Genomic DNA, 14,954 nt, shown 5'->3' with positions numbered 1-14,954 from the left:
AATCTTATGAAACATAATTTTTACTAATGTGTTTGTATAATTAATCCTACAAAAGTATTATATATAGTGTACATAGTTGTATATAGACATTTTTGTTATTTCGAATTTGCAAATATAAAGTGTACAAAAGCATAGATATTGTGCCTTTTGAGGCATGCGCAATAGGTAGTTATTCGCAGGTAGAAAAAAGTTTTAATTAAACTTATATGAATCTGAGAAATTTAAATTTGATGCTTTAATGGATATTAAAATAAATATCAAGAATAGAGTAGTATCTTTTTATATTAATTGAAGAAAAAATTATAAAATATCTTTTTATTGAAATGTAATTAAAGTATTATTATTACCAGTACTTATATATTTATATATAATCATTATTACAAGAATACGCAAGATAATTTTTTATATAAATACTTTTTAATTAGTTTTTATATTATCAATAAATTTTCAAAACAGAAATAGTTTGTGGCTATTATTTTATAAATCCTACAAACGTACAGAATATGGAATTATTTCATTGGTGGTTATAAAAAACAACTTATAAATTATACATATTCAAATATTGTAATATTAAAAAAAATATATATTATTTCTATCATTTTTATATTATAAAATGGAATATAAAATATTTAAAAACAATAAAATAAACATTTTTATGCAAAACAAATCGAATATACAATATTAATATAATATTAAAATAATAAAATATTTTAAGAAATTTTAGTTAAACGCTGATAAATCAATTGAAAATTGAAATAATTATGTTTAGAATATATTTTACTTTTTTGTATTGTATACAAATTTTTACTTTAGGTTTTAGATCATTTTATATTACATTTTACATTGAAAAAAATACTGAAAACTAAATTATTATTTAATAAAATAATAATATAATAAAATGATATTATTCATTAGATAAATATTTTGGATTACTATAAATTTCAAATGTAAATATTTCTTTAATATATATAGTTTAAAAATTATATTTATATCATGAAAAGTGAATTGTAATAGATTTTAATTATTTTATATATAATGTAAGAGAATATGTATAAATATATTTTTGATGAAAAAATATTATTATTAAAATATTAAATTATTTAGTAATACTTAAATCTTAATATTATCAATATACTTAAGGCTTACGACTGGTACTTATATATTTTTTAATATTAATAAAACAATTCCATCTCGATATTAATTCTTTACTGATTTTGTTGATTATTATTTTTAATTTATCAATAAAATATATTATTTTTCTTTTAGTTTTATTCAAATAGAAAACTAAAATTATTTTCAATAGTTTATTAATCAATTCTTGATTTTTTAGATATTTATTATTTAATTAATTATATATTACGAGATTCTTATGTAATCAATAAATTAAAAATAATTAATAATAAATAGTTTTAAATTTAAATATATTTGATACTTATGAAAATTATTTTTGTATATAAAAAAAAAATTGATTCTCTTGTATGATATATATATTTTTTATATGTAAATTTATTATTTGTATAATGAACCGCCTAATACTTTTGATATAAATTCATTGAAATTTTCATAGCGCTTGTAATTTTATAAATTATTGCATTTTAATTTGTATCAAATGCATCAGTATGGATTACTATTTGAATTTTAATTCAACTTAAATACATTCAGTTTCAATTTTTAAAATGAATGTTTAATATACAAAATTTTCTTTTTACATAATTTTAGTTACCCTTATTATTTATTATATAATTTTAACAGTAACATAAAAGGTTGTGTTTTATATTTTTTCGTCCTATTCTATGTTGTACTTATTTTTCTACAAATATTAGATTGTTAACAATTATTTTTCAGTATTTAACGTTGTAAAAGTTAAATTGTATATTTAGCAAAATAATATAGAATTAACTCCACTGATGTAAACAAAGAAAAATAAATAAAAATCAATCGACTCAAAACTATGTAGGTATTTTTTGTCATACGATTTTTTACAAAGTCAGTGGTTTGTTTTAATTGTACAGCATGTATAGAGTTCTATTAATTCTTGAGCTTTTTATTTTACTTGGTAAATTTATAAAAATTTATCTTGGTTTTATATAACTAGATTTTATACAAAACATAAGATATTTATTAATTTTTTATCAAAAGAACGGTTATAAAATCTGATTCTCATAAAGAATGACCGCAAAATGTAATGGATATTTATGGAATAGTAGGTAAGGAAATCGAAGATTTGTAACCGATTAAAAATTTATTTTTATTATTTATTCATTATGAAAATGTAGTTTGCATTCAATTAGTAAGTTTTTGTATTGCTTTTTTTTACTGTTGTTTTTGCAAATTTTGATTCGACTAATAATAACAAAGAAAAATACGACTATTTTACTGTATTAGAAATAAATTTTATATATTTTGATGTCATAGTATCAAAAACAAAATCTTTTACCATTAATAAAATAAATTAACTAAAAAAAAATATTACACTATTATACTACAAAATAATATGATACATCAGGATTACGTAAAATATTTGTAAAATATATATGTTCAATTCTTAGTTATATTTATTTTACGTTTTTAATTATCAGCATATTAGCAAATACTTTCATATTTAGTTATAACAATGTAATTGTAATATATTCGTCTTATAATTTGTGTAAAATTAAAACAAATATAACCAAAATTTGCTTTGAATAAATTAGAAAAGTAAATCTGCGATGCAAGTCATAACTTTATTATCACTTTTACATATAATATATGTATCCATAAACATATCTTAAATTTTTAGCAGAAGAATAAATTAAGATTACTTGAAATTTATGGCTAACAACTCCACATAAAATTATGCATTGCTTTAAAATATTTATTATGCTTCTGTCGAAAGGATAATTTTTATGAATTTTATTAATATTAATATATAATTAATATATTATTAATATTAAATAACAATGACTATGTTAAAAATATTATTTACTCCTGCTTAAGCCCTTAAAATTAAAATTAATTTTATACTTATAATATAGTCAGTAAAACGATTAACATAATAACACAACATATGGATAGTGAAAAAATATTATTATTAAAATATTAAATTATTAATAAATGGATTCTATGTTAATTAATTATAAAGTATTTTAATAATTTTGTATTCAGTATAAAGAGTATCTTGGATGTGCAACTAAAAATGGTATGCAAGGAATTTGTATATAGAAAAAGACTTTTGCTTTATATATGAATTTAATAGTTATCTTCAATTTAATACAGTTAAAAGGTAATATCATTTATCTTTAATATTTTGTATTACTTTACTCTCTATAATTTTTTTAATATTCTCTTCCATCTAAATCCAAACAAAAATACTGGTGTTACTAAATATACTAGATTAAAGGATTTATTACTAAACATTTTAGGGTATGACAATATTAAGGAAAATCAGTAGTGAAAACTATGAAAACACTATTCTTATCCAAATTTTTATATTTTGTACAAGTTCATTTAAGTTTCATAACAGCATTATGGACTTACGTTGCATGCACATGTAGTACTTATGTATTATTATGTCACAAAAGTAAAATCAAGATTACTAAAATATTCAATATTTATTGAAGAAAATATATCAGTTACATTTTTCGAATTGTTACTGTTTGAATATTATATAAGTATTCATTATTCTTAATAATCCATTTTATTTGTATTGCTTATTAAATTGTTTAATATTGAAGTTCTAATCTTTATTTTATTATATTTAAAGTTATTTGGAATATGAAATATTGTCTATAGTAATAATCTCTATACTCTTATATTAAAATTTTATTCAAAAACTATTATTATTCATAATTTATAAATTGGAACCAAATATAAAATAAATTATTTATTCTTGTACAAATATTATGATTTGAAAAAATGAATAATTTGACTAAAACCATTAATATTCGGTGAATATTAAAAGTCGTTTGAAATATCTTTGAAAATTTTATATAATTAATGGCTTTTTAAGTAAAATTATATATTTTTTCTTCTATTTATCAATCAAAATTAATATTTATAAAATAAATTTGTAACTTTCTGTAAAATGAATAATGTAAATATAGATAAATATTTAAATAAGACATCTAGATACATTAAAAAATTTTATTTAGATTAGAAGTAAAAATTTTGCTTGGTTTTAAAGATTTTCTTTTTATATGATATAAATACAGTTGCTTTACAGTCTTTTTGCTTTTGAATTAAATTGTACACTATACTATTTTGTATTATTTGTATCTTTAGAAAGGTGATTAGAGTTACTTGGCTTTTTGAATTTAAAATCTTTTATACCTAGTACCCCATTGATTGAATGATGTAGAAAAAATCCTTTTTTCAATTAGATGATATACAAATAAATTTTCTAATTGTAAAAATGTAGAAAAAAATTTTCTTGTGAAAACGAAAAATTATTCACTACTAATATTTAAGTATGTACGGTAATAATAGTAATAAGTTGTAGATATTAATAATAAATTTACATTCCATATTTAAAATTTTTTATTTGGAAACAATCTTATTCTCGAATTATGGTACCATGTCCTGTTTGCAAAGAATAACCGGAATTCACGTCCTTAGACAAAGTGTGAATTATTTCTATATGCACATATTCAAACACAAGTTAACACATTTTTTATGTTCTATGTATCTTTGTATATTATATTTCTATAAGATATAAATATTGTCCATTTTTTGTAATATTTTTCTATTATTTTTTATATCTTATTTTTTAGAGTACATTATGTGAATGAAGATAACTTTATATACTTAAGCATAAAATGTATAGTCAATAAATATAAAAATTTATATTGAAATTCCTTTTATTTATTCTTTAGTCATTATATATATAAATATAATTTTAATTTTAATTAAATATTACAATTTTATTAATACAACATATTAAATACAAAAATTGAATTTGTATGTTATATGTAATATTTTTTTTTCTCACTAATAATACCTGTAATTTATATTTTAATTTTTTTTTACTTTTTATATTTATGAACAATAACTATAAATTGAAAAAATTTACTTTATAATTAATTCCATCTTGATTATTTAATGCTATAGGAGCAATATTGTAAGGCATGATAAAATCAAGTCATATTTTAGCAGTATACAAGATTTGCGTATATTATATAATGAGAACAATATAAATTTTTCTTTGTTTAAATTTTTGTCATTATTAAATATTGTTTATATTCAATTTAAGTTAAGCTTTTTAACAATTATTTGTAACAGAATCATTTAATAGAAAAATTGCCTTGTAGTCTTACTAATAAGATATAATATAAATAAGTGAAAATATTCTCGGCGTTTAATTGTATTCGGGAACAGTGCAAGATAAAAGGGGAAAAGATTCGATATATTTGCGGCATCTTATTTTCAGAATGCACTTTACTGAACTTTCATGTGTTTTAAGAGAACTTAATTATAAACCTATGTGTGTTTTTCATAGCCATCCGTCTCTTTCTTTTTAATTACAGTAATGACGTTGATAGAACGAGTTAGAGGCTCACTTCTATAAATATTTAAACAAACTAGAATTCTTGAAGGTAATATGGTAATAGAAAAATTCATTAAAGTTGTTTAATATTATAAATAAATTATCTTATTAAAATATTTGCGACCGCTTTCATGACATAAAAATAATATAATTATAGTATTTATATTAATATTATTTAATTACATCATTTTCAAACTATTTTTTATGCGGTAATAATATTTATTTACTTAATATTTATTTATACAGTAGCATCAATTTAACGATGAGATAATGATTTAATAGTAATAACGTATTTATAAAATTTTATAAAGTTATACAAGGTGTTACTTAATGTTTGTATTAAACTATTATTAAAATAAATTCCAATAAATTTACAATAAATTAATTTATTATAAATTTAATATACAAATAGATTAAAAATATTTAATATTTTGGATAAATGGTATAATTCAAATTTATAGATGATACACAATTTTAAATTAAAAAAAATTTTTGTTACTAAAGCTATTTTAAATATGTTAGAATTGAATATATATTAACTACTTAATATCTAAAGAAGAATTTAAATAAAATAAAAAAAAGAAAGTATAAGAAGATATAAGAAGAGAAAGTTGACCGACAACTTTCTCCAATAAATTACATTATCTGCTTGATATTACCAAGTACGACTAGTTTTAAACAGCACGTCTTTTATTAAAATTCATACTTTACTCACCTGAATTATTTAAGGAAATTTTCTTTCAGGTATAAAAAGCAGTATGTAACTGTAAAAATATCAAAGTATCTAAAACCATATAAGTGTTACCGTGTAGGTGTATATTAAACCTTATAACAGATTAGAAAACAAGTATACAAAAATAAAAGAAAAGTAACATATAGTAAAATATGAACTTGGAATTACCAAAATATCAATTATTGGATATTAAAAAAACAAAAGAAATGCTTAAATATTTTAAAGGAGAAAGAACTGGTTGGGTTCAAGTAGGTGATAAAAAATGGTTTTTTCCATATAAATATACAGAACAAGGTGAAGGTTTTTATAAATTTGTCAGCAGATCATCAGATACATGGGTTTTGTCTTATCCGCGTTCAGGTAAAACATGTAATATTTAAAATAATAGTTTGCTAAATTTGAAATTTTATAATAAAATTTTTAATTTTACAATTTTCTAAGTAAAAGATAACTTGACGTTGAAAATTTCGACAACATTATTATATTTCACTTATTTAGATAAAAATTATATAAATTATATAAATTATTTAAATAAATTATTTAAATAAATTATATAAATTATATAAATAATATAAAAATTTTAAATAATTTTATTTAAAACTTGACGGTATGATTCTAGTTAAACAATTAATATTTTACTATTAATGAGAATTACTAAATAAGTAAATGATTTGTCATAAATGATTTTCAAAGTATAAGTTTTTGTTCATGGATTTTAAATTTAATTGTGTTTAAACATGCATACAAAATGTAAATACATTTACTGCTTATATATTATATGATAATATAAATATAATGTTAATAATTCTTGCGTCACTATATTATCATAAAAAAAGACTTACCGTTATACATAAGAAATATAAACTTGATCAAAAGATTGTATTCTGAAAAATGTCAAGATGATGTCCATAAATGTACAACTGGCTATATATTTTGAATTATAATAGTAATCAATTATTAATATAAGAAAAAAATTGTTACAGAATTTATTATCGTCAAAAATAATGCTTCTTTCTTGCCAATACATTAAATATAGTAATTATGATATTATTTAAATAATACGAATTATTTTATTATGGTATACAATTTTATTTCTAATGTTTTTCATTTTTAAATTAAAAAATCATAGTCTATAATATTTTTATTAAATTATTAATCGGTTAATAACTGAATATATTATATTTACAAATAAATTAGAAATACGAATTCAAGTTCAGAATTTTTTTAAATATTTAAAACTAAATATAATTAAGAAAAACATTTTTATCTCTAATTTTAGGTACTACTTGGGTACAAGAACTTGTGTGGCTTATAGCAAATAATATGGATTTTGATACAGCTAATACACGTTTGCTTAGCGAAAGATTTCCGTTTCTAGAGTAACGCTATAAATATTACATTGATCTAAATCATAGACATGAAATAAATTTTAATGATTGTACTTTTAGGTTTAGTATGTTTAATCATGAAGAATTGACAAAAGAATTTATAGAATTTAATAAAAACGATCCAAAAAAACAGGAGTTTTGTAAAGAACTTGCAAAGCCTGGCTATGAAGTTCTTGCTAATTATCCATCTCCGAGATTTATTAAATCTCACTTTCCTTTAAGTTTGCTACCAAATATTTTGAAAAGTAAATGTAAGGTAGTTATTACTTTATATTTTATTAATATTAGAAATTAAAAAATATTTTAGCCTTATGACAGTCATACACTTAGCTAGTATATACATATTGTGTGATTATAGATTGTTTATGTAAGTAGAAATCCAAAAGATGTAGCTGTGTCATGGTTTAAATTAAATCAAGCTTTCAAAACACAAGGTTATGAAGGAGATTTTATGAAATTTTGGAGTTATTTTCGAAATGATCTTAGTAAGTAAAAAAATAATTTTTTCTTTTTTTAATATTACAGAAAATTTGTAAATTTAATAACTAGTTAACTGTTTTCAATGTGTTGTTCTACGCATTACATTTTTATTAATAGATATAAATTAGTTAAATTTTACACATTTGAAAATTTTAAAGAATATTTTCGCTGTATGAATGAATCTTAATATAAAGAAAATGTATTGTGTAATATTTGTACATAAATATTTTGAATTAATATTTCATACATACAATTTTTCATTATTGTATATAAACTTTTGATTATTGTAAATACAATATTTATTAATATTAATATTAACTTTTTAAATGTATAATAGTTGTATGTAATATTACGTAATAATATGTAATAATAGTTAATTGAATATTAGTTTATGATATTCATAGTTATATGTTTCAAGTTTAAAATTAAAATTAATACAATTTAAATGTGGTTAAAAAATTTTTATAAAAAATGATTGTACATAATACAATTTATTTAATTTTACTTATAAATAATATATAATAAAATTACTAAATCTATGCTAGAACTATACTAAATACACTAAATCTCAATTTAATTTTAGCTGCATGGAGTCCTTATTGGGAACATTTGAAAGAAGCATGGGATCATAGAAAAGATAACAATTTTTTATTTTTATTTTATGAAGAACTACAACAGGTATATTAAACTATTTATAATAATGAGAAGAAAAGATTGTTATTGATTAATTATTTGATCAATGATTGATTTTTGTTCATTATTGATTAATAATTGATTATTTTTTATTTTTATAGTTAAATTTACAGCAAATTATTATTATATAATAATATATTATGATATAAATATATTTATTGTTTTTATTTTTTAGAATTTATCATCAGTATTACTAAGAGTTGCAAATTTTTTTGAAAAAAGTTATACTCCTGAACAAATGATTAAATTGGAAAATCATTTAAACATAAAGAATTTTCGGGATAATTGTATGGTTAATTTACAAGAGCTTAAGGATTGTGGTATTATAAATCAAGGAGCAGATTTTGTAAGAAAGGGGACGAATGGCGAATGGAGGAATTATTTTAATAAAGAACTTGCAGAAGAAGCTAATGAATGGATAAACGAAAATGTAATAGACATTGATCTTCGATACTCGCTTACAAACAATAATTGCTTGTAACAATACTAGTGTATGTTATTTTCGGTTTATTTTTATAATTATTAAATATAATTATTTATTATATAAGCTTATAATTTCTAATAATGACTGTAAAATATTGATATTGTGTATAATAACAAATTAGTAAAAATAATTATATTTTGAAAAATTAATCTTTAATATTCATAGAAAATAGAATAATTACAAATATAAATACTTTATTAATTATTATAATTGATAAATATAACATTGGAATTAATTGTATGTATATCTTTTTTATACTATAAACCAATCATTTCTATATTGAAATAATTAGTTTTATATCTTATATTATGTAATAAAATCATGTTTTTTACTTGTTGAAAGACGCTTAAAATCTAAATTAAATTTTATATTTGAAAAATTATCAATAATTGAATTAATTAATTGGATAAGATAATGGAATATTTTAGTTTTATTAGTAATATTATTAATAATATATTTTAATTTTTTTTATATTTTATTCTATGATTATATAAATTAATTAAAATTTTCAAAACAATATTCTTTAATATATATTTTTTTATGTAATAAGAGTTCAGTATGACATTAATTATATCTCTAACGCAATAAATAAACTAATATATTTAATTTTGTAAGTAGAATGTGATGTATATGAGTTATAAATAGAAATTAATTTGTCAAACAACTGCCTTGATTGCGTATAGAACATAATCAACTAATATACCGATGAATCAGACATACCGATATTTATTTTTGTTTAGCTTCAGTTTTTTTTATTCTCAATATATATTCATATCTTTGTGAAGTATATAATCCAAAATTGTCAATTGGAATTAATTTAATTGTTATAATCCCTTGTAATTAAAATTAAAATTGTTGTTAAGAAATTAGTATTAAAAGATCGTGTTTTTATTCAATGAATATTTTCATTTTTATGTAAAGTTATTATGATAGTCACATCAATATTTGCATCCAGCATCAAATAGTATTACTATGGATTTTACGAACTATTGCAATATTGGAACTAATTAAATTTGATTATTCTGAAGGCATTGCTGTGCATGCCTCAACTTTTCTTTCATTATGTAATTATTAAGCGAGTTAAAATATATATTTAATATACTTTTACTAGTGAAAGTTAGATATTAGTATAGATTTTTCAGAGTTATAACTAAAAATATTTAATGCTGTAAGAACTTCAACTAAACAAGTAATGGGTAAAAAATACAAAATAAATCATGATTATATGAAACAAGGTTTAAATAATTATAAAAATTGCGTATGATTTATTAATAGAAAATTGAATAAAATTGAATTAAAATATTAATAGAAAATTGAAATTTGAACGAACGAATCAGTATTATTCAAGTGTTTTTATTTCGTAAATAGATGTAATGAAGTATAATATATCTAAGTCATATATTGATTAAAAAAAATTAGTATGTTACTGAATGTGATTGCTAGTGAATAAATGATATACACTTACTTTTTCAATAACGAAGTTAATTTAGAAAATATAGTTTGAACAAAAAGAGATTTAAAACTGAAGATAACCAAAATACTATAAAAATGAAAGTTATGTGTTAACACTGGACTAAAGAGCTGGAATCTAATCCTTAAGTCATATTATAATACCTAGTATTTTTTGGGGATAACATCTGTGATCATACTGCAATCAACATATTTTCCATTAGGTTTAAATATTGTATTAATCGCTTGTTAATTAAAATTTGTATATTTTTATATCTTATTCATTAATAAGTTAAATATATGTTATTAATTATAATTGAACTAATTATAGAATAATTAGTTATCAGGGTTTAAATGTTATAGAAAAATATAAAAGTGTAATTTTATTGTTCATTTCATTATATTTATTCCATTATATCATAAAAATAGAATTATCTTTTTGTTTATTTTCAAAAATTATTTGTAATTTATCAATTTGTACATGATTTTATGTAATTAAAATTATTTTATATTGTAGAAAAATCATAACATACATTATTGATTTATAAAATAATCATATTAATATTATTTTAATATTTATCTTGCTTTAAATTTATATTATTGACATTAAATATTCTAATAGTTTAATATATGAAAAATTCCTTTATTGAAATTAAGGATGTTTCTAGTTTTTTGTAAATGTATATATTGTTGATCAAAGGTTTATAAGTGTCAGGCTAAGATATATAAACTGCTAATTTACAAACTGTTTCAGAAAGTTTTTCTTACAGGTCTAACCTTTTATTACATATTGAATTGTATTATTTAATTGGACTTAGCATCTCTATTCTAAATGAGCTTATAAGTACTGTACTCTAGTTGCATTCGATTGTACCATATTGTTTCGTATAATAGAATCATTTTTAATCTTATAATATAGACAATGCATAATATAATTACTTATATTTTATTAACCTTCAAGATTAATTTGATTATATAATAATGATTTATTTATCAATAGATAGAAATCTGGACATGAGAAAATTTTTTTTAAACAGTGTGTGTAAAAATAAAGAAGTATTCTGTAAGCACAATATATTAGTATTATACATAATTGTTCGGGATTGGAGCAACTTTGAAGAATTTAAAGTTGGAAAAAGTACAAGCTCTCGGACGCTCATGTTTTTAAACATTGATTCTGGGAATTCATAAATAGTCGACGTCTTATTTTCTAGTGTCCTACAATATTTTCGCATAGCAACGTCGATGAAAATTTTCGAACCTTCCAAGGCAGTGTCCTCCTGTACTTCTCGAATATTAGTAGTAACAAGCCCAAGTGCTGTTGCCAGTGCTGTAAACTGAGACTCACTATAATTTTACCAATCGTTTACTCATTTGTTATTGCTTACAGTTTTTTTTCAATCAATCAGTTATCAGTTATTACTCACACAGACACTAAACTCCGCCGCATACTTGTCAATCAGTATAGAATATTCAAGCACATAATTCTGCCAGACTCTGCAATAAAAGCTAGTAAGTTGACAGTGAAGCCATAATAATTATAACTATTTAAGTGTGCCAAGTTAAACAGTCATTCAGTACGCAGTGACGGTAGTTCAAAAAGTGCCACTATTCAATTATTCGTCAAAACCAGTCATCTACGCCCTAATTACACCATCAGTGTAAATCATGGGGAAAGTGGCGCAATACTCTCTCTCAGTGTAGTCATTGCAGGGAACGTTCTTTCACTTCTCCAGTGTGACTAAACAACAATCCGTGAAGAGCAGACTGCCGTCCTACAAATAGTCGTCTATAAAACTCATGATATCAAGTCCTTCCGCTCTCGAAGGTATATCATTTATCTTTCTTGCAAATAACTAGCACACTAATACTCTCGTATTCCCCTTGGAGTATGGTAGATTCTCCATGTTAACTACCACAGAGCATTAACATACTCCCCCTTTTGAGTATCGTTAATTCTTCCTGTTAAACACTGCGAACTACCATTATCATCTTTCGTGGTCGACTGTTCTTGCTGATCCTTACAACGTCATATAGGATCCAATAATCAACATCCATTGCTAATCCCCATAACATCATTAACGACATCGCCACCATTACGAAGAAGCAACCTCACCATTGCAATAGAATAATTTCCTCTCTCTCGCTAGAAGTAAGTAAGAAATGCTAAAAGCCACATTACACTATGCTACATGAAGCGTTCATAGGTGAAGCTACTCACGATAATAGCTCAGCCACATCAGGCAGCTGAGATGATGGTGCAATCGTCGAATACAGTTATACCACCTCTTCATTACTAGTCACAGTCTCACAGAAATATAACAGCACAAGCTTGCCCTTTAATTGATACAGGCTCTGAACTTTCATTCGTCAACAGAAAACTCGTAAGAAATCTCAACATTCCTCAAAAAGTTTTTATCATCCACATTCATGGGATTGGGGGAGCTCAGTCAACCAAGACAGAATGTGTCGTATCAGTAACGCTCCATTCAATTCATTCGAACTCTATTGTCACAATACATGCTCACATCCTCAAGATATTAACTACAGTAATTCCTCCTTCCGATCCAACGTCACATGACTGCCTACACTTGAAAAACTTACCATTAGCTGATCCACAGTATTTTATACATCAAGTATTAGACATTATTCTTGGAACAGATATGTATGGGTAAATCATTAAACCCCAAGTCATCACCTGTTCCCCATCTATGCCAATGGTACAGCTGTCCAATTTTAGATGGCTGTGCTGCGACCGGTAACCTCTAAGGGAAATTCAATGGCACGATGACGAAGATGCACTACAAGAATTACTGACGAAATTTTGGGTTCAGGAAGAAGTACATTCAGGCAACGTTAATAAGTACGCATCAGAAGAACAGCAATGCGAGGAACATTTCAAGAATGCTGACTCACGTAATTCAAGCAGAAGGTATATAGTTCGACTCCCGCTAATTTCACCCGCTAGCTGTCTTGGAAACACTTGCAACACCACGCGCTGCTTCCTACAGAGCTTATTGAACAAATTCTCAAAGGAAAGGAAATATCAGCAACAATATCAACAGTTTATGATGGAATATGAGGATCTTGATCACATGATAAGGGCTCATTCAACTTCCAATCATCAAATTCAATACTATTTGCCACATTACGGTGTGCTAAAAACCAGACAACATTACGACCAAATTAAGAGTGGTATTCAATGGCTTCAGCAAGTCGACGTCAGATCTCTCACTCAACGACATTATACACACTGTACCCAACCTGAATCCTAACAGATCAGACGTCTTAATTTGGATCAGAAGACAACGATATTTGTTTGCAACCGACATTACAAAAATGTACAGACAAATAAGGGTTCATAAAGATGACCGGGATCTTCAAAGAATCTTGTAGATTGACAAAAATCAAGCAGAAGTCTCTTATCAATTAAAAACTGTTACCTACGGAATACGAGCTGCACCGTTTTTGGCAATCAGAACACGACTGCAACTAGTGGAAGATGAGGGAAGTAGGTACTCTTTTGTTGTTCCTTTCATCATTCATGGAAGATATGTTGACGATATTTTCGGGAGTATAGACACGCTAGAACAATGATTATACATATCCGATTATATAATCAGGGTCGTACTCCAATTAAAGGACCTCTGTATGCCGGGTGGTTTTCCGCTTGCAAAATGGTATGCAACACATAGGGATGTTATCACCGCAGTCAACGCGGATCGCAACCAACAAACATCAGTTTCATTCGACGATTGTATTACTAAAATTCTTAGTATAAGGTGGTCTTCTCAATAAGATACGTTCACGACCATACAGATGCCGAAGCAAGACAGCAAATTCACTAAGCGCTTTATATTTCCTGAGGTTGCAAAGTTATTTGACCCATTAGGTTTTGTCTCACCTCTCGTGATCAAGGCAAAAATCTTCATGCAGGAGCTTCGGCTACACAAACTACATTGGGATGAAACACTGCCCTCACAATTTTTCTCACAATGGCTGATCATGAGAAAGGATCTCGCCGAGTTAACAAAATTAATTATACTACGTTGGCTTAACATTACAGACACATCACACCTAGAGCTTTTCTGATGAATTTTACAGCTGGTTTTTCCGATGAATCTCAACGAGCAATTTCTGTAGTCATATACATAGCAGTGCACGAATCAAATAGCACTATGACTACACTGGTGGTTCCAAGACGAA

At 23.5% G+C, this 14,954-nt stretch overlaps 1 protein-coding gene across 1 annotated transcript; it reads left to right on the top strand.

Annotated features, from left to right (window-relative positions):
* Positions 1-6,082: 6,082 nt before the first annotated feature.
* Positions 6,083-9,353, top strand: LOC105359866 (sulfotransferase family cytosolic 1B member 1). The gene is made up of 6 exons (XM_011496595.1): positions 6,083-6,614; positions 7,534-7,633; positions 7,703-7,898; positions 8,001-8,127; positions 8,706-8,800; positions 8,991-9,353. The coding sequence occupies exons 1-6, from the start codon at positions 6,407-6,409 to the stop codon at positions 9,294-9,296; spliced, it is 1,032 nt and encodes a 343-aa protein (XP_011494897.1). The 5' UTR covers positions 6,083-6,406; the 3' UTR covers positions 9,297-9,353.
* Positions 9,354-14,954: the final 5,601 nt, after the last annotated feature.

The sequence above is a fragment of the Ceratosolen solmsi genome, unplaced genomic scaffold, assembly GCF_000503995.2.
Source record: "Ceratosolen solmsi marchali unplaced genomic scaffold, CerSol_1.0 scaffold29, whole genome shotgun sequence".
In the NCBI taxonomy this organism is placed as follows: Eukaryota; Metazoa; Arthropoda; class Insecta; order Hymenoptera; family Agaonidae; genus Ceratosolen; species Ceratosolen solmsi.
The sequence above is the reverse complement of the archived record's forward strand: the minus strand, read 5'-3'. Positions and strand labels throughout refer to the sequence as shown.

What these genes read in the sequence shown, in the direction of transcription:
- LOC105359866 (XM_011496595.1), top strand. Translation starts at nt 6,407, where the DNA reads ATGAACTTGGAATTACCAAAATATCAATTATTGGATATTAAAAAAACA. An exon ending in TTTTGAAAAGTAAATGTAAG is followed by an intron (nt 7,899 to 8,000) that starts GTAGTTATTACT and finishes GTGTGATTATAG; the next exon opens with ATTGTTTATGTAAGTAGAAA. An exon ending in TTATTTTCGAAATGATCTTA is followed by an intron (nt 8,128 to 8,705) that starts GTAAGTAAAAAA and finishes ATTTAATTTTAG; the next exon opens with CTGCATGGAGTCCTTATTGG.